Here is a 17,396-nt window from a genome sequence, read left to right on the forward strand (position 1 = left end):
TGCTCGCCCCCGCGCCTCCCCTCGGCACTCGACAGCAGCAGGCAGGCAGGCACAAATCATTTCGGCCGCTGCGTCGCGTTGGGAGCAGGCAGGCAGGCAGGCACAAATCATTTCCCGACAAGCGAAAAGAAGAGGCGGGGGGAGGTAGAAAGGGTGAGGAAAGGAGCAGGGGAGAGAGCAGCCAGAGCCTCGGAGGGACGAGGGAGAAGAAGGGGGAAGCAAATCTGGGAGGGGAACCAAGAGATTTCTGTGGAGGAGGAGGAGGTATGGACCGGTCGGCCATCTGTTCTTGCTCCTCGATTTGGTTGTTTGTTTTTTTGTTGATTTGGTCTTCTCTCTCTGGGGTTTGTGGCCTCAAAGACGCGTTCTTCGGTCCATGGTTGCGTGCGCTGTTGGCCTATCTGGGTGCTGTGGCCATCCGCCTCCTTGGATCTGCGTTTTCACGGTGGAAGATGCGGGCTTTCCTCGATCCCTGGCTGATTTGCGCGGGTTCTACTCCCCTCGTGTGAGCTACGATTTTGGAGGGTTTCCCATGTTCTTAGAAGGTTGGCATCGTTCTGGGAAAGATGCGGCCTTACTGTGAGTTTGTGTTGGCGTTAGTCAGCGGAGAGCATTTGCGCGGATCTCTGAACTAATTTCTCTTATTTATTGCTACCGAGGCAGTGTTCTTGGCTTCAGATGCGAATAAATAGGCCACTTATGCCCATCAATTCGTGCCCAAATCGTCGCGGCTACTTGTTGATCTACTCGTTTCCCTTTATTAGAGGGGCAGATGCTTGCATAAATGACGCTGCTGACCATATGCAGAGGGGAACCTAAATTAGTATGGCTTCTTACTTTCTCGAGAGTCGAGTGCATGTTGTCTTCACGCTTTGGTGAGTTCTGCAAGAGCTTTTTTTTTTTGTCCTTTAAGCTCAAGTTAGGCAAGCTAGGAAGGGGAAAGTTGCTTCCCAGAAGAACATGGCGTGAATACTACAGTTTGGCGTGAAAGGACCTACTTTTAAGAACCCTTTGGTCCGTCATGAGGGCTTCTAGGCAGAGTGATGGTTGATTTCTTTCTGAAATATGTTCAATTCTTGCAATGCGAGCCTATTGTTGGACCACCCCAGCTTGCATTTTCGATCTGCTGTCTGCTTGGCTCATAACCCCCACTGGTTGCAAATATATGACTAGTTCATTCTCATTTCTTGCATTTTGCCTAGATTTGACGAATGTTTGCCGTAGTTACTAGCTCCAATTAGGCTCGATAGGCGCATTGAATTCCTACAGTTGTAACGTTTTTGCTGCATTTAATGGGGTCATCGTAACTAATCACCGTTTTAATTGATTTTGGTTGTTGATACACTTCGCAGGTTGCCCAATAGACCCGTTGCTACTGTAATTTGATGCATATCTGATTTGGTATCAATTGGCTTCCGTAAGAGATGGCTTCAGCAGGTGTAGCCCCGTCTGGGTACAAGAACAGCACCAGCACCAGCATGGGCGTTGAGAAGTTGCCCGATCAGATGAACGAATTAAAGATAAGAGATGATAAGGTGAAGATGCATTAACCACTTGTTTTGGGATTACTTAAGTTTGCTCTGTATTTTGTGAAATGGACCTAGTCGGAACATATTAACTTGAATGGCAAATGCAGGAAGTTGAAGCAACTATTATTAATGGGAAAGGGACCGAAACTGGGCACATAATTGTGACAACTACTGGTGGCAAGAATGGTCAACCAAAACAGGTGAGTGATTTACTGCATTTGATCAGGATCAGCAACTATTTGTACATGTGTAGTGCATCCATGAATCCATTTTCCCCTTTGCAATTTGCATATAGCCAATATCTTCACGATGTTAGCATCCAAGCATGCTCGGGCTATCTAATCGTCCTGAACAATTTTTTGACTGACTTTGTGTATAATAATATGTATTTATTGGGTGCACTTGCAGACGGTTAGCTATATGGCTGAGCGCATTGTAGGTCAAGGTTCTTTTGGGATTGTCTTCCAGGTTAGTTGCAACAACTTGTGGCTGATACATGTTTTATTAGGCAGCTACCTGTGTTATTGCCTTACTGAATCTAGTTTGTGAAACAACATTTTTTTTGTTTTGGTATCCAGAGCTGGCCGTTAAGTGTTAAACATATTTTATATCTTCCATATATTGTGTGCTATAAAGCCTTTTGTGACCAGTTCTCCTGTAGACTGCATTGTATACTTTTTAAATTAGATACCCCTTCTAATTTTCAATGCCATTTTCCCCTTTTGTAGGCTAAATGTTTGGAGACGGGTGAGACTGTTGCCATAAAGAAGGTTCTTCAGGATAAGCGTTACAAGAACCGTGAGCTGCAGACCATGCGCCTTCTTGACCATCCTAATGTTATAGCTCTGAAGCATTGTTTCTTTTCAACAACTGAGAAGGATGAACTATATCTAAACTTGGTTCTTGAGTATGTGCCTGAGACTGTTCATCGAGTTGTTAAGCATTACAACAAGATGAACCAGCGTATGCCACTTATTTATGTGAAGCTGTATATGTACCAGGTATCATTTTATACCATTCCATTTTTGGATATTTATGTTATTGTTTTAGTTATACTGCAGTATATTTTGTTGCTATATACTGTCAAAGAACGTTTCATTGTCAAATCTAAAAAGCAAAGTTCCTTTCGCTTGAATTTTGTCTGCTCATGCATGCTAATTTTTTGACATGAACTTAATTCAATATTTGGTATTGTTTTTTGGCAGATATGTAGGGCACTGGCTTACATTCATGGCAGTATCGGCGTTTGCCACAGAGATATCAAGCCACAAAACCTTCTGGTATGCTGGAAAATCATCCATTTTTGCTCATCTCAAATACCAAAAGACATGCCTCATATCCTGAAATTGATTTTCGAACTTCACTGCAGGTGAACCCACACACTCACCAACTTAAACTATGTGACTTCGGGAGTGCAAAAGTTCTGGTCAAGGGGGAGCCAAACATATCGTACATTTGCTCCCGATACTATAGGGCTCCAGAGCTCATATTTGGTGCCACTGAGTATACTACAGCGATTGACATTTGGTCTGCAGGATGTGTTCTCGCCGAGCTCATGTTAGGGCAGGTGAGCAGCCTTCATTCTTTGTACATTTTCTAAATAAAGCTGTATTCTACAAGTCAACATTATAGGCTTTGAGTTCATACTGGCTTACAAGAACTTCTATTGGACAGCCTTTGTTTCCTGGTGAAAGTGGTGTGGACCAACTTGTCGAAATCATCAAGGTAGTTGTCAATTCTGGTGACTAGTAAATTCTCATTCTTACAAGGCATAAATACTTATTACCCTCAATTTGATTGTGCATTGCAGATCCTTGGTACTCCTACAAGGGAAGAAATTAAATGCATGAACCCAAATTACACAGAGTTCAAATTTCCACAAATCAAAGCACACCCCTGGCACAAGGTGCAACTCTTTCAACATCTGTTACAATGTTGTCAGAAATTGATCGCTATCAGGCTATCAGGTTACTAACCAGACATGTCTCTTTTAGGTATTTCACAAAAGGATGCCCCCAGAAGCTGTTGATCTTGTCTCAAGGCTACTCCAGTACTCCCCCAATCTAAGATGCACTGCTGTAAGTATATTTCAATGCGCATTACAGTGGAAATACGTATAATACTAGATCTGTGCCCCAATTCCTGCATTATCCTTGTCGACTTTTTGATTTATGAAGGCCTGTGTGAATCTTTTGTCCAGGTGGAGGCACTTGTTCACCCATTCTTTGATGAGCTCCGAGACCCCAATACCCGCCTTCCAAATGGCCGCTTTCTGCCACCCCTTTTTAACTTCAAGCCTCACGGTGAGTTTCATGCCCTACTCTATTCACCTGCGGTCCAGACCTTGGTTGCTCAAGTAGGCACTGCAATCAGTGCGATTCTAGTTTGAAAGAGTACTGTAGCCCTGCGTTTGTTACCGATTGCTCAATTGTTATTGGATGAGACCGGCACCTTATCTTGTTTGCCATTTCTGTTTTGTTTCAGAACTGAAAGGAGTCCCAGTAGATATTGTTGCGAAAATGATCCCAGAACATGCGAAAAAGCAGTGCCCCTATGTTGGATTGTGAGTTCTTGGGAACAGCCATCACAAGTGCGCATTTTCCCCTGGGATGTTGGATCGGCAGCTTGTGTGCCCTCCGTTGAAAGATGCAAAGTTACCCTGGTCGTATGACTGCTGTCTTGACCTGTTGTGTAGCTGAGTAGTATGCTGTGATGCAAACCGGCACCCCCCGCCCTACTAACTGACGCTCACCAGAGATTGCCATAGCTGATCTGTAATATGTTTTAGAGCAGTATGTATTTATGGTAGTTGGATCTATGTACGGATTCTCTTCGTTTTTCCCAAGTTCCTTCGTCTCCAGACCCATACTGCTACCTGGTCTTATTTCTGAAATGCTACCTGTTACCAGTACGCATCAGTTTCCTCCTATCGAATGTTGCGATTTCTGTATCTGATTGTTGCCAAAATTTTGTGGGTGAGATGTCGTAACTTTGCTATTTGTTAAGTGTGCGCTAGGGAACAGCTGCATCGGTTGCTGTAACCATAGTGATTATGCTTTGCTGCGGTTGAGCCGCACCGTGGAGTCAAGGTTTGAGACGATTTCCCTCCAAGAAATGTGAACCAAGTGCGAGTGTATATGTTATATTTGTTAAAAAGAAGAATATTTGTGTGAGTTATATTTGTTAAAAAGAAGAATATTTAATTATTTATATTTGTTTGGATAGATTAAGTTAATTTGTTTTATGAAATCTAAGACCATATAAGTGGATATAAAAGTTGAGATTGTTATTTGTATAAAGATGATTTTATGATTTTAATAAATAAATTCGTTTATATGAATAGATGTATATGAGACTTATATCCGTTAGGTTAAATTTGAACCGTGCATATGACAATCAAATATTTTTATAAAAGATTATACATATCTGTTATACCAAATCCTCCTATGTAGACAACGAATTATCCCCATGAGACCCAGGTGGGTGACAATTTTCCCAGCCAAGTTCGAGCAATGGCGTGTTAATGCAGATGTTTCCCTGGTTGTCCTCCAAGGGTTTGGTAGGTTTTGGACTAGCAAAAGAAATTTTGAAAGAGATCCATATCTTGTATAACTTCTCCTGGAATTTGTTATTCCAAACTATAGCCTGAAGGCAGGAAGAGAGCAAAGAAAAGGGCAGAAAGCCGCGGAGAAGAGTAGCAAGAAAGGAAAGGAAGCCAAAGATGTCGTTGGGGGAAGTACTACTACAATTACTGCGAGAAGCAGTTCTAGGTCATCCCGGCCACCCGCAAGCGCCACCTCCAGGGCACCCAGCACTAGCGCGTGTGCGCCCTCTGGTTCGACTCCATCCGCCACCGAGGTCAGCTGCCCTCTTCCCGATCGTCGGTTGCTTATGTGGTTCACGCTTTTCGTCGAGCACCTTGTCTGCCACGGTGCTCGGGTCCGTCCGGCTGACTCTTTTTCTTCTTTCTTCGTCGGCAGACCAGCACGGTGACGCTGCTTCCCTCCTCCTGCCTGACGGCACCCTCGCCAAGGGCGTTTGCCACCACTTCGTCCTCACGGTGAGTCATCTTGTGTTGCGTTGCGTTGGTTACTAAGCCGGTGTACACTCTCAGACACGCTACGAGTAGTCATAGCATCACAAGATCACAATCTCGTTGTGCTTGTGCAGGTTAGGCATAGTAACTTATATTCAGTGTTAGCCCTATTAGGACAATAAATAGAGTATGTGAGAGAAAACCTAGGACTAGGAGATTATCATCTCTAAAACACGGATACATCACTTTGGTCGCGTATCCACACCGGGCACCGTATCCGATACGGATACACCGCCGATACGTATCCAAGCAATATCAGCCCAAAAATAAATACATAAAAATTAGATACTTGGACCGGTACGTATTGGTCTACTAAGTCGATATGGCTCAGCCCAAGCCGATACATCAAGTCACAGGTGCTCCAATCGGTTGCTCTCTGACCTAGTCGCCCGCCCGCCCAAGCGCAACGTAGCGACCACTAGCGGCAAGTCGGCAGCAGTGAGGTGAGTTCCTTACCTCCTTGAGTCCCCGTTTCTTCCTCTCCATCACCAACTCCTTGCCCGCCTCTTCCTTTTAGCCGGCAGCCACCCTACCCTCCAGCCGCCCTGCCATCCCGCAGCTCCAGATGGAAGCCACTCCGCCTGGCCACTCCTCGCCGCCTCGAGCCGGCAAACCCCCGACTGCCTCCAGCCGGCAGACCCCCGCCCACATGCCCCTCCACTCCCACCGGCCGGCAACGCCTCCACTGATCTGGTGAGTAGTCGCTCTCTGCTCCTTCTCTGCCCTCTAGCCGGCAACCTGGCAAAGCATAGTCTGTTCTTGTAGTTCTTGTAGAGTTCTTGTAGAGCAGCCCTCCAGTCTGGCATGCAGCTACAAATAACAAGTATTCACTAGTGCTCTGTAGCTGCAAATGATCAGGCCCTCAACCCTTGATTGATCACCATATCTTTTTCTAAGCTCCCAACATGTACTTCTCAGCTGAAATTGGGTTCAGCTGAAGAAAAACAGTCTGACTTCATCATCTTTTCGTTGTTGCAGTGTATTAGAATTGAAGAATTGTCATGCCATGTTTCCTTGAGGGATTTTTTATTTATCGGTGTAGCACTCTGTTGAATGAGCAAACTTCACAATAATTCAAAGCTCGGTAGAATTATGAACTTGTTTCATGCATTTTGCTACCATTTCCACCCCAATTCATTGGCTACTCAGATGTGGTTTTCTTGTTTATGTCAGATTAAGTTTGTGAATTGTGATGTGCGATGTCGGTGCCAACTTGTATCTTGGCAGGATAGTTGTGTCAGCTGCATCCATTTGGCAGAATAGTTTCCCTACTAGCTGTCGATAGCTTGTCTGATTAATTGAGACTTTTAAGTTTGTTATGTAATAGAATTTAAGTAGAATATGTGAGTAACCTATTTATGTTTTTTTTAAAAATGTAAACGTATCCACGTATCGGTTTTTTTTTGGAAAAATAGCGTATCCCCGGATTTGTATCAGGCCGATACCGATACCCGTATCTGTATTGGTGCTACATAGATTATCATAATACCCTTAACTATTATAACCTTAACAGTGTCACACCGAATTTTGAGGTCAATTCTGTTATGCGTAGTTTGGGACCTCTCCCTTGTGAACATTCTCAACTCTCAAGCAATTACCTTCCCTTTTGAACGAATGCTTCAGCTACCCAATTCACTCTTGTTTCTTACCTTTCTTTTTCTAAAAAAAAAAAGAAATTAAATTTTGTTGCAGGGGACATACAAGTATGGGGATTCGTGTAGATACTTGCATCCGAAGGCAGATGCTGTTACTCTTTGTGGAATACATTGCCAACTAGGTGCAACTTAGTCCCCCCCCCCCCCGCCCCCAATATCTGATACTTAATACTAAATTTTGAGTCCTGCCAAGATACACTGAGTTATCTGTTGCATTAGATTTAGTTTAATTGGAACACTGCCTTAAGATCATTGTAGGTTCCTACACTTAGGATACAACTGAGTTTGGTTGATGTTAACTTTATGAAAGGAACTACCACTACAATCTATTTTAGGTGACCAATATTTCCCTTCGCAGAATTCAAGCATGACTTCTGTCCCCCCTTACTTTTGTGTAAAAAAAATTGTACACAAACCTGTTGGAGTATAACTGTAGCCTTGTAGGCTACTGTTTAATCTTCCATGGATTATAGGAGGGGCAGTACTCGATTTAGGTATAGTTGTTAGTTATGACTAGTTTATCTTAAATGCATCGCAAAGGTCATGTTTACAATTACTAATGCTACAGATGATGCTCAGAACATTGAAAAACATTTGACTTTAGTTCATTACATGCTAAATCAATACTTAACTTGTAAGTAGGATTTAGCCCGTGGGTATGCCTTATGTTTTGAGTTGACTTTTATTATTCAGGATCAGGCCCTGAAAAAACCATGGTGCAGCAGTCTAATTTTCTTGGCAGTCAACCTAATTTTGGTAGGTACCAGGCAGCAGAAAGAAATTCTTTCTCAGGTGATGTCATCATCACATTTGATCCATGTCAAGCACAGCATTGTTATAATTAATTGGCTGGGTAGTCCAGACGATATCATGACTAACCTTGAAATTGATGGTCGGGATTTATTTCCTACATAATTTCTGTTCTCTTTTTAGTTAATGTTTAGAATTTTCTTCCCACACAATTTTCTTTTTTAACTTTAAAGCAATGAACAGGAACGTTTGATGATTATCAAACGCCATCCTGTCAATCAGACAGCTATTAAATACAATCTATAGTTGTCTCACAACCAACCCAGAATAAACATGGCACCTCTAACCTCACCAATTATTTTTATGATCTAGTATGTTTGCATTTGTATAATTTTCGAGTATGTTCTTGCCATGAAGCAACTTTTGGGCTAATTAAAAATGAAAATTCTATCGATGACTCTCAAATGAGGGGGAAAAAGTGCTAGACATCACAATCTCTCTGAAGAAACGCATATAAGATTCTTAATTTTTTTGTTCCTCTGAAGCTACCTCAAGCTTGCAAAGATTTCTGAATTTTGGCATCGGCCTTTATAGGAAGAATTGCGATATGCGACAAGCCAGCTGCTCATCATGTTTTCCTCTCAGTCAGCTGTCATGCCATGAATAGAGCCCTTGTCGTACAGTCATCTTATTTAATCCTTTATATGCAAGCGGGTCCATTGGTTGGTGCCTCTCAGTGACTAATGGGATGCTGTTTGGATGTTTCGAGGTGATTTGATCGATTGCAAGCGGGCCTGTTGGTTGGTGCCTCCAGATGACTAAGGAGGGGCTACATATTAAAACACTAATTTTGTTTGGTTTAAAGCTGTTGTCAGCTTCCTGAGTCTGCAGGAACCATGCTCTGGATCCTTGCTCTGAAACATTGTGATGCTTTCAAGCGCATAAATTGCCAGGGTAGCACAGGGCTCATTGTTTTCGAATCGCTTCATCATGCATATCTCTTTTTGGAGTTTCATCACACTTATCTCTTTATTGAGTTTCACTTTGGTAATGCTGGTTCTTTTTTTCCTGTCATGTTTAACAGGGAACATACCAGGGGGCCACACCTCATGGGGCAACTTACCGCCGTCGCTGCAACCTCCTCTTGAAGGCAGGTATCCTCCCCTTCCCTTTGTCGACTAGGTCTGAAGCGCTGTTGCTGGGCCATTTATTATGTTGTACAATTTTTTTATTTATATTAAAACTCCATGCTGATTATGCAGTTGAGGGAATGTGCATGGAAATTTCACTTGCAAAGAATGGTTGCATCCTATGTACAAATGTGGTTCTTCTGTCATGAGATGGTTGTCTTTCTATACCGAATGCAAGTAGCACTCCTATTGAGAAGTGAATCTAGTTCATTTGAAATGCTGCTATTTGACAGGAAGCTTTCCTTTTGTTTCGGTTCAGTGTTACACGAGATGTGCCGTGGGATTCAGAACGTGTCGCTAATGGACAGCATGGCAACAAGTTCTAAACCCTTGGGCACACAGCATGGAAATAGTTTGTTTTGCAAAAAATTGTTCAAACAAAACACATCACATGATCAGAGGACAAGACCAGCCGTCGCGGTCCAGGTCTAGTATCAATCAGAAAAACACTCGCTTGCTTGGATTCGGTCATCAAACAATCTGCATCCACGCGGACTTGCGGTCGACACGAGGCCACTGCAGGCAGGCCAGCAGCCACCGTTCCTCTTCTTCCTCCGCAGCGCCGTCCCGGAAGCTGCAGGATGGCACCGAGCTTGTCGGAGGAAACCCCATCTTCTCCGGCGGCCGCCTCGCCTCCTCCTGCGGCGCACCGGCAGGTCCCTCGCCTGCGATGCCGCCACCGACAACAACGGCGCGCAGGAACAGGAGGAGGGAAGCCATCGATAAATCAATCTACGCAAAAAATGCTTTCCCGCAATGCAGACAGACAGATAGCAATGCTCAAGCATCAGCAGCAGGAACATGCTACTACATATAGTGACGAGCTCTGAAGTCAAGTGCACGTTATTTTTTTTTTTACTGGTTTCAGGTGAATATGCATTTCTTGCAAGACATTTGTTTCGTTCTTGCAAGGAATTTTTCTTGGTAGATCACAGAAAGGTTGTGACCAAGGTTTGGTTAGGATGTTGTTGGCAGTGATGTAGCCAAGCTATTCTCTGCTTGTCCTCCTCGCTCTGTCGGTGTTTGCTCATCCAACATTCTGGTTGAACTTTTAGGTGAAAAAAAGAGTTTTATTTTGTGCGAAATTTTCTTCCTTGTTTTTGCAATGTGTGGTGTTACCTGATTGAATTCTTCGGATGCATTCGTGCACTGCATCGGCCATTGGAGTGTACGTCTTGGCTAATGCGCTTTTGGTCATACCAACTGCTGGACTGTTCTAAGACGACTCATTTTCTTCGATTAATAGCATGGTTATTTGTAATGTTCTTTCGTTAACATAACGTACCAATTAGATCGGCCATACGTCGCGTCGATGCCACGCTAAAAGAACAAATTCAGGTTTTCATTATAAGAGTTCAGGTTAATCTAATGCAATAATAAAAAAAAGTTATTTCCAATTAAGTTGACAGTTGTAACAGTTTCCAGGTGATAATAGCTTTTATCTTGAAAGGGGCATGCAGTTCTTACAGAGAAATAAAATGCTGGTCTTTCCCCCTTTAAGACACTCAAAGTAGCTCTCATCAGTGGTAGACTTAGCATAAAAATGATTGGGTGTCTCACTTGTTGAGCTAAATGTGTCATATGAGCTACTATATATATGATGTATCACTGAAAACAAAAATTTAACTAATATTCTATACACCCTATAGTCATAATGTGGATCCGCCTTGGCTCTCGGCGTGTTCATGCCATTGGTTACCTAGGTCTGGGCAAAGTGTCAGTCAGAAATTTAGTGACAAAAATGAAATTCACATTAGATCATTAGCACGAATTTCGAAATAAAAATTTTCCCAAAAAACTCAAACACTGCAGAATTTAGCAGCTGTGCAGTATGCTTCAATCAGGTCGAAGAGTAGAGACAATAAACCGTTCTTACAACTGTTCAGGACACCTGCCGCCACATACAGCGTTGGAGGTTCTTTTCCAAAGACAAATCTATTCATCATCGATGCACCAAGCTTTCAGACCTTAACCATAACAGTTATGCACAACCGCGCCCATCGTTCTCTGCTTATCCGAACATGATCCTCGGTTGTCATGGAATTATGGCCGCGTCGCCGTCAGATGCCTATCGAAACAGCTCGAGTTATGCTCCGAACATTCTGAACATGTACAGGTTCCGACAACCTTTGCAAAAATCCAACCAGCGTGACACCTGGCACCACGCAAAGCCGCAAGCTCTGCTAGTCTGAATCTTGCAACTATACAAGGGGTAGTCAGCTTTGTTTCGTCGATGGGTTTCTAACCAGTGTTACTGGACATCTTGTCCAATTTTTTTTTCACTGAATCAGACATCCCAAATCCAATTCGGATTTTGATATTCGCGTCAGATTTTGAGTTATATTTGGTGTATTCAAATTTTATTTATTGAATCGGACATTAAATTCGAATCGGATTCCGACACTTGTATTCGTGTCAGGCAACACTGTTTCTAACCCATCCAATCATGTAAACTCCTTTCTCTCCTTAATGAAATACTTCGTTCTTGAAAAACAAATATACAAGGGTGCACAATTGGCAGGGATGTTACTCCGTAAAAAAGGTTATATGCACTATCCATACCTCTCTGCACTGGCTGTCTTTCGACTGAACGTTGTAAAATATGTTTCAGTTTGGAGTTCTGCAGGTTAACCGAGCAGGAAATGAACATGCTGTTGTTCCCGTTGTCACGGCCGAGCTGCTTCGTCGTCTCTCCCCGCGCTGTCCACCAACCGTGTCTTGAGCCATCTCGCCAGGTTCGCCAGGAACGGGGTGTACACGAAGTAGCACGTCGTCGTCCAGCTCACCAGCCCCTGAACAAGGCGCACGAGACGACGTGACGTGCGCTGGTTAGCCGGGCAAAGAAATGCGCGATCCCGTCGTCGAGAGGAGAAGAAAACGTACCTCGCCGAGCAGGTGGACGTCGGCGTTCGGATAGCTCCAGCACCCAAGCAATCTGCATACGTAACATCGGCAGCGGCAGCGCTGGCAATGTTAGCAAAAAATCAAGGTGGATGCAGGTGGAGCAGAGTGCATGTGCACATTGCAAGTGGATACAATGGGGGTAGAACTAGAAAGGAGTTGTGTCACTTGATCAATGGGATCTCGGCGAGCGGGCAGGCGGTGCCGACGAGGCAGGCGACGGCGAAGCCGAGCCAGGAGCCGTCGAGGAACAACCACACGAACTCGGCGGCGGCGAACAGGACGTAGGCCTCCACGTTGCTGGGCACCCCTGCTCTGTACAGCTCCGCGCTCAGCTCGATGAACATGGCAAGAACACTGCATTTACAGTTCACGTAGCTAATGAATCGTAATCACAGCGTTCGATCTTTCACCAGACGTAGGGGGATCAGTGAATGGAGTGTCTAGCTAGCACGAACAATAGCGACGTCGCCGTCTTCTCCGGGCTCCCGGTGGCCTTCGATTTTTGGGGCGCCCTCTCGTCCAAGAACAGTTGTAGCAGGCCGACGGTGAGGTAGAACACGCCGAGCAGGGGCGGAACCTGCGCAGACCCAATGCAAGAACACGCAGGGATTATGACGGGTCAAGAAGCGTGCGGGAGCACGGATCGATCGATGCGTCGCCGTCGATCACGTACCAGGATGTGGGTGCGGAGGGGGCCGACGGTGAGGGCGCCATTGCCGTAGACCTGTAGGCCGACGCGGGAGTGGATGGCATCGAGGAGCGGGCCCAGGAGGAACCCCGTGCCGAAGAGGGCGGCCCAGACGGCGGGACAGGCGCGCCGCCTCGGGGCCGGGGCCGGGGCCGGTGCACCGCCGCCTCTGCCGTCGCGCAGGGAGCGGGTGAGTTTGGGCGCTCGGCGCGGCGGACTGTGGCACTGGCGCCGCGTGGGGTGTAAGCGCGGTGGCCGAGGGGAGGCGCCGGCGACGGGCACCGCGAGCTTGGCGCGCATGTCTCTTATCCTCTGAGCGAGCTCTAGCAACGCCAGGCGTGCCAGTGCAGTGTTCGTAGCCAGTTGATCCGCTAGGATCCATCGGTGGTCCAGTGCCTTTCCATTCTTCCACAGCCGTCTGATCAGGGTGGGTTCGTAGCTAGTCTCTTGGTTTGAGCTAGAGATAGTGGATCGACTTTTACAATACCCAATAATTCATCCCTCACCCGATTGCTACAGACTGTGAAGTGCAAAAAGATCATAATACCTATCGGACTTTCACCCATCATCTCTTATTCAAAACAGCTAGAGTGTCATAAACTTTTAACATACCTTTAAAATTAAGTCGTCAAACAACCATCATTTTTTTACAATTTACAACCTACGAGCTACTTTTTACAAACCTACACATCAGGATCTTAAAGGCGGATTCGATTCGTCTTGCACAAGCCAGATAATCGAGCTGCGTTTTGTTTTTACCATTTTGTCTACATATTTCCTTGAGCACGGACGGTTTCTACGCCCTGAAGAGATCATCAACTCTAAGCTTTCGTGCCTCCGTTACAAGATCAGCATTCTCATCAGAGAGATTCATGATTCGAACTGGCCGTCCGACTCCTCCGACTGCGGGACGTTGCCGGACTGTTGGGACAGTGATGGAGATGAATTTCCCGGTTTCGAGGTGAGCGGTCGCTCTAGGCCGTGGCCAAAGCGCACGCGTTTCAGTGGGCCGTCTGAGGATGGCAACAACGGCGAGGGTCATGCTGCTAGTGTGGGAGCTCTTTCCTTCCAGGTCGGTGGGCTACGGGTCGCCTCCTTGTCGTCGGCAAGGTTTGGGCATGATGGCCGTACGCCGGTGCGGTGGATGGCTTGCTCCTTGGAGGGCCTACTTCGTTTTGGTCGTTTCAACGGTGCGGAGTCACAGGTGCGCCACCTTTTCCCTCTGTTAAAAGCAAAAGCGATAAAGATGCCTGCCTCGCTGGTCAAGCGTCAGTTGGCAGTCCAAAGCTCAGAGCCTTTTTGCCACACCCCTAAGGTTGCTACAACTCCTTCTCGGGTAGCTTTTGACCCCATGCTCCTGGACTGCATAGCTAGACCGGTCCATGTGCACTACGCTTCCTCGGCTGACAATGTCTGCTTGGCCCAGAGAGCTGATGTGCACCTCACCCTGCCCTGGGACTCTATGGTCGACGAGGCGTCACCGCGCTTTTCTGGCTCTACTCCGCTGGGCCGGGCGAATGCTTGTGACGCAGACTCGTTTCTTGCCGCGATCAGTTGTGATGTGGTGTCCATTTAGGCGCCGATCTGCAGGATTTTGGAATTTCTAGATCATTGCCTCAGCCTTCGGGGCCAACGGCTGCACCAAGCCCTCCAGTGCCTCTGCTGGAATCGGATGTTCTGTCATCTGTTCGGGACCCAGCTATGGTGGCTCCAGCCCCTGTGTGTGCTTCTGCTCTGAATGTTTTGGAGCATGCTGTTGGTGGATGAACACCGTAAGCGGGGATCCTGAGAGACCCCCTTTGATATTCGGCCGGGAGGCTGATTCTGGATCTACCTCGTACGTGGGATTAATGTGAATGTATGGGATCTAGGCTGGACGGATGATCGTCGGCTAGTAGGAGTAAATGCACAAGGGATTTAGATAGGTTCGGGCCGCATGGAGGCGTAATACCCTACTCCTGTATCTCTAGTGTGTTATTAATGCTCTTGGAGTGCCTTTCTCTGGATCTCTGTATTACAAGGTTTTTTTGGTCTAAGTCTTGAGTTTCGGTCTTCAAGTGCCGGTCTCTCTGAACTTGTTCAACCTAGCTTCAACCTGCTGAACCTGTCTTTCTACGAAGTGCTCCCCCCTTTTATCTTATCGGGGGGGGGGGGGGGGGAGCCTCGGCGTGCCCAGACCGGGGGCACAAGTTTCCGTAAGCCATAAATGGAAAGTAACCATTATGGGTCTACAGTTTGATGTTACAGGGGTTAAAAATGCGCCTTTCGGTCGGTCTCGTTGGTCATTACGCCCTAACTTTAGCAGGTGCAGGGGGGGGGGGGGCCACCGGCCAGCCGCTGAATATCCTCGCATGCCCGTCCGGTCAGAGAAGATCTGACACGGTCTGTCGCGGCAGGGCAACAGGTGATATGCCTCGAGCCTATCGACGATATCTTCAAGCCGTCTTCCGTTATGGGCCCCGCAGGGTGACGTACGATGGGACCCGTCACATTAATTATCCCCACGCCTTCCTGCCAGGGGGTGGTAGGGACCGACGTACTCAGTACAACAGGTGTGGGGGGGTGTGGTTGGATGTGACCGGCCACGCTCCCCCTTAAATGCAGCATCGGGCTTCCCACCGATTGACACCTCACCGTGGAACCCTTGCGAGGTCCACTGGCAAGGGGCTTCTCAGGTCCTCGGGGAACTCTGGGTACTCGGGGACCAACTGTTCTTGGCTCCGAGCACCCCTTCCCGGACATGGTTCCTCTCGGGTCCTCGGGGAACTCTGGGTACTCGGGGACCAACTGTTCTTGACCCCGAGCACCACCTCCTAGGTTTAGCTTTTCTCGGGCCCTCGGGGAGATGGTCCCCGAGGAATGGCACCACGTGGCACCATGCTGCCCTGGCCTCGGGACTCGGGAACCCTCAGTTCCCATATCACCGACAGCAGCCCGCGAGCCCATCGGCAGACGATGGCCCAGAGACTGCGGATGGGGCCCTCTTTCTTCAAGGCCGATCACAGCATTGGTGTCACGTGACTTTCTGTCGCCAGGTGTCAAAATCTTTGCAGGCCTTGCAGTTTTTTGGCCCAGGCTCTTGGTATAGCCAAAGGAGGAGCCGAAAAGGCGCGTGCCCTTCTGACTTTCAAGGAAAGTGATGATGAGGCGGGAGGCACGCCTGGCAACCGCGCGGATCGAGGGAGATGCGCCTCGCATATTGCGCCGAGGAATGAGGCGTTTGAACTCCCTGTGATAGAAAAGGGGAGGGGCAACGAACCGTTACCCCCTCACGCCATTCTTGCAGTTGCCATTTCTTGCCTTCGTCTTTCTTGCGCGTTGGGAGCCTTCTCTCCAGCCCTTAGTGCACTTTGTCTCTAGTCTTCTCTAGCGCACTTCCCACCCCCGAAAATGCCAAGGGCAAGAAGCGGCCGTCGGGATGCGTCGGGTGCTAGCAGCGTCCTGCTGAGGTCCCGCCTCATGAACGAGGAGGGCGCAGAGAAGGTTCGGAAGCTGATGGTCCCTGCCGGCCATCGGGAAGCGTCGGTGGTGATGCCAACCACTCACCCGCCTGTCCAGCGTAGGCCCGGGCAGATCGTGATCTTTGCCTCCTTTGTCATCGCCGGCCTGGTGCCGCAGTTTTCGGTGTTTTTTCTGCAAGTGCTGGACACTTATGGTGTCCAGCTGGTCCATCTGAGTCCAAACTCAGTGGTCATCCTGGCGGTCTTCGCCCACCTCTGCGAGATGTTCGTGGGGGTGCCGCCGTCGGTCTCGCTCTTTCGGCATTTCTTCATCCTTCGAGCAACCAGGAAGAAGAAGGGGTCGGACGACGTAGAGGTCGTGGGCTGCGGCAACTTCCGCCTGCGGGAGGGATTCGGCGACGCCTACATCCCACAGGTGTTGCGCGGCAAGTGGGACAATTGGCGCCGGGACTGGGTCTACGTCGATGTCAGTCCCCACGACTGCCTCATGTGCCCTGATCGCCGGCGGAGCCCAACAAACCGATCTGGGAGTCCGCCCCCGCGGAAGATGCTCGCCTGCGCCCGGTGCTGAACTGTATTGAAGATTTGCGCCGGGCGGGGCTTACCTCGCTCATGGTGGTCGCTGACTTCCTGCGCCGTCGGTTGGCTCACCTGAGGGAACGCACCCACTTCGCCTGGATGTACACCGGTCCTCGTGACTTGACGAGGACCTGCATAGGCGAGGATGGGGACCTCGAGGAGGGGGCCCTGGCGATGCTGCTTAAGGTGGTGATCGGCGTTGACGACCTTGCCCGGGCGGTCCTGCCATGCGAGGACCTGGCGCTTTGTGCAGACCCAGCTCGGGCGGCTCTGCAAGAGTCAATGCCAGCTTTTGACGCCCAGGGGCCGGTTGACCGCCCAGGGCGCCGAGACCCCGGGACTCTGCACATCCCCGGGGCGGACGATAATGGAGGGCGGGGCAACGCCGCCAACGATAGCAGGCCGCCGACCTGGGGCGACAAGGTGAAGCGTTCGCGGGTGTTTATCCCCCAACCGTCCTCGTCCTCTTCGTCACCGTCACCTCTGCGATCTCCGCGCCGAGGACCACGACCGACGGCAGGCGGCGCGACGGCTGGTGGCCGAA

At 48.0% G+C, this 17,396-nt stretch overlaps 2 protein-coding genes and 1 long non-coding RNA gene across 3 annotated transcripts; 2 read left to right on the forward strand and 1 right to left on the reverse strand.

Annotated features, from left to right (window-relative positions):
• LOC133909004 (shaggy-related protein kinase alpha) lies at positions 1-4,440 on the forward strand. Its single transcript, XM_062351263.1, has 12 exons — positions 1-264; positions 1,353-1,535; positions 1,637-1,729; positions 1,938-1,997; positions 2,258-2,530; positions 2,735-2,809; positions 2,899-3,096; positions 3,204-3,254; positions 3,340-3,435; positions 3,524-3,607; positions 3,730-3,832; positions 4,014-4,440. Exons 2-12 carry the CDS (start codon positions 1,425-1,427, stop codon positions 4,094-4,096), a joined length of 1,227 nt encoding a protein of 408 aa, XP_062207247.1. The 5' UTR covers positions 1-264; positions 1,353-1,424; the 3' UTR covers positions 4,097-4,440.
• A 3,128-nt stretch (positions 4,441-7,568) lies between these two features.
• Positions 7,569-9,466, forward strand: LOC133909011 (uncharacterized). Its single transcript, XR_009908284.1, has 2 exons — positions 7,569-9,184; positions 9,293-9,466. It is a non-coding gene; the product is annotated as an uncharacterized LOC133909011 (long non-coding RNA).
• Positions 9,467-11,664: 2,198 nt separating this feature from the next.
• On the reverse strand, positions 11,665-13,183 carry LOC133909016 (uncharacterized). The gene is made up of 5 exons (XM_062351284.1): positions 12,798-13,183; positions 12,580-12,701; positions 12,290-12,478; positions 12,104-12,155; positions 11,665-12,012 (listed from the first exon to the last, which is right to left on the reverse strand). The coding sequence occupies exons 1-5, from the start codon at positions 13,110-13,112 to the stop codon at positions 11,887-11,889; spliced, it is 804 nt and encodes a 267-aa protein (XP_062207268.1). The 5' UTR covers positions 13,113-13,183; the 3' UTR covers positions 11,665-11,886.
• Positions 13,184-17,396: the final 4,213 nt, after the last annotated feature.

The sequence above is a fragment of the Phragmites australis genome, chromosome 1 (assembly GCF_958298935.1).
Source record: "Phragmites australis chromosome 1, lpPhrAust1.1, whole genome shotgun sequence".
Taxonomy (NCBI): Eukaryota; Viridiplantae; Streptophyta; class Magnoliopsida; order Poales; family Poaceae; genus Phragmites; species Phragmites australis.

Bases quoted from the DNA above. Each gene is read 5' to 3' on its own strand.
- LOC133909004 (XM_062351263.1), top strand. From the start codon at position 1,425: ATGGCTTCAGCAGGTGTAGCCCCGTCTGGGTACAAGAACAGCACCAGC. The intron at 2,810-2,898 runs GTATGCTGGAAA...ACTTCACTGCAG, and splicing joins TCAAGCCACAAAACCTTCTG to GTGAACCCACACACTCACCA. The intron at 3,255-3,339 runs GTAGTTGTCAAT...TGTGCATTGCAG, and splicing joins AACTTGTCGAAATCATCAAG to ATCCTTGGTACTCCTACAAG.
- LOC133909016 (XM_062351284.1), bottom strand. From the start codon at position 13,112: ATGCGCGCCAAGCTCGCGGTGCCCGTCGCCGGCGCCTCCCCTCGGCCA. The intron at 12,702-12,797 runs GTACGTGATCGA...GGGTCTGCGCAG, and splicing joins CCCTCCGCACCCACATCCTG to GTTCCGCCCCTGCTCGGCGT. The intron at 12,013-12,103 runs GTACGTTTTCTT...CGCCTTGTTCAG, and splicing joins ACGTCCACCTGCTCGGCGAG to GGGCTGGTGAGCTGGACGAC.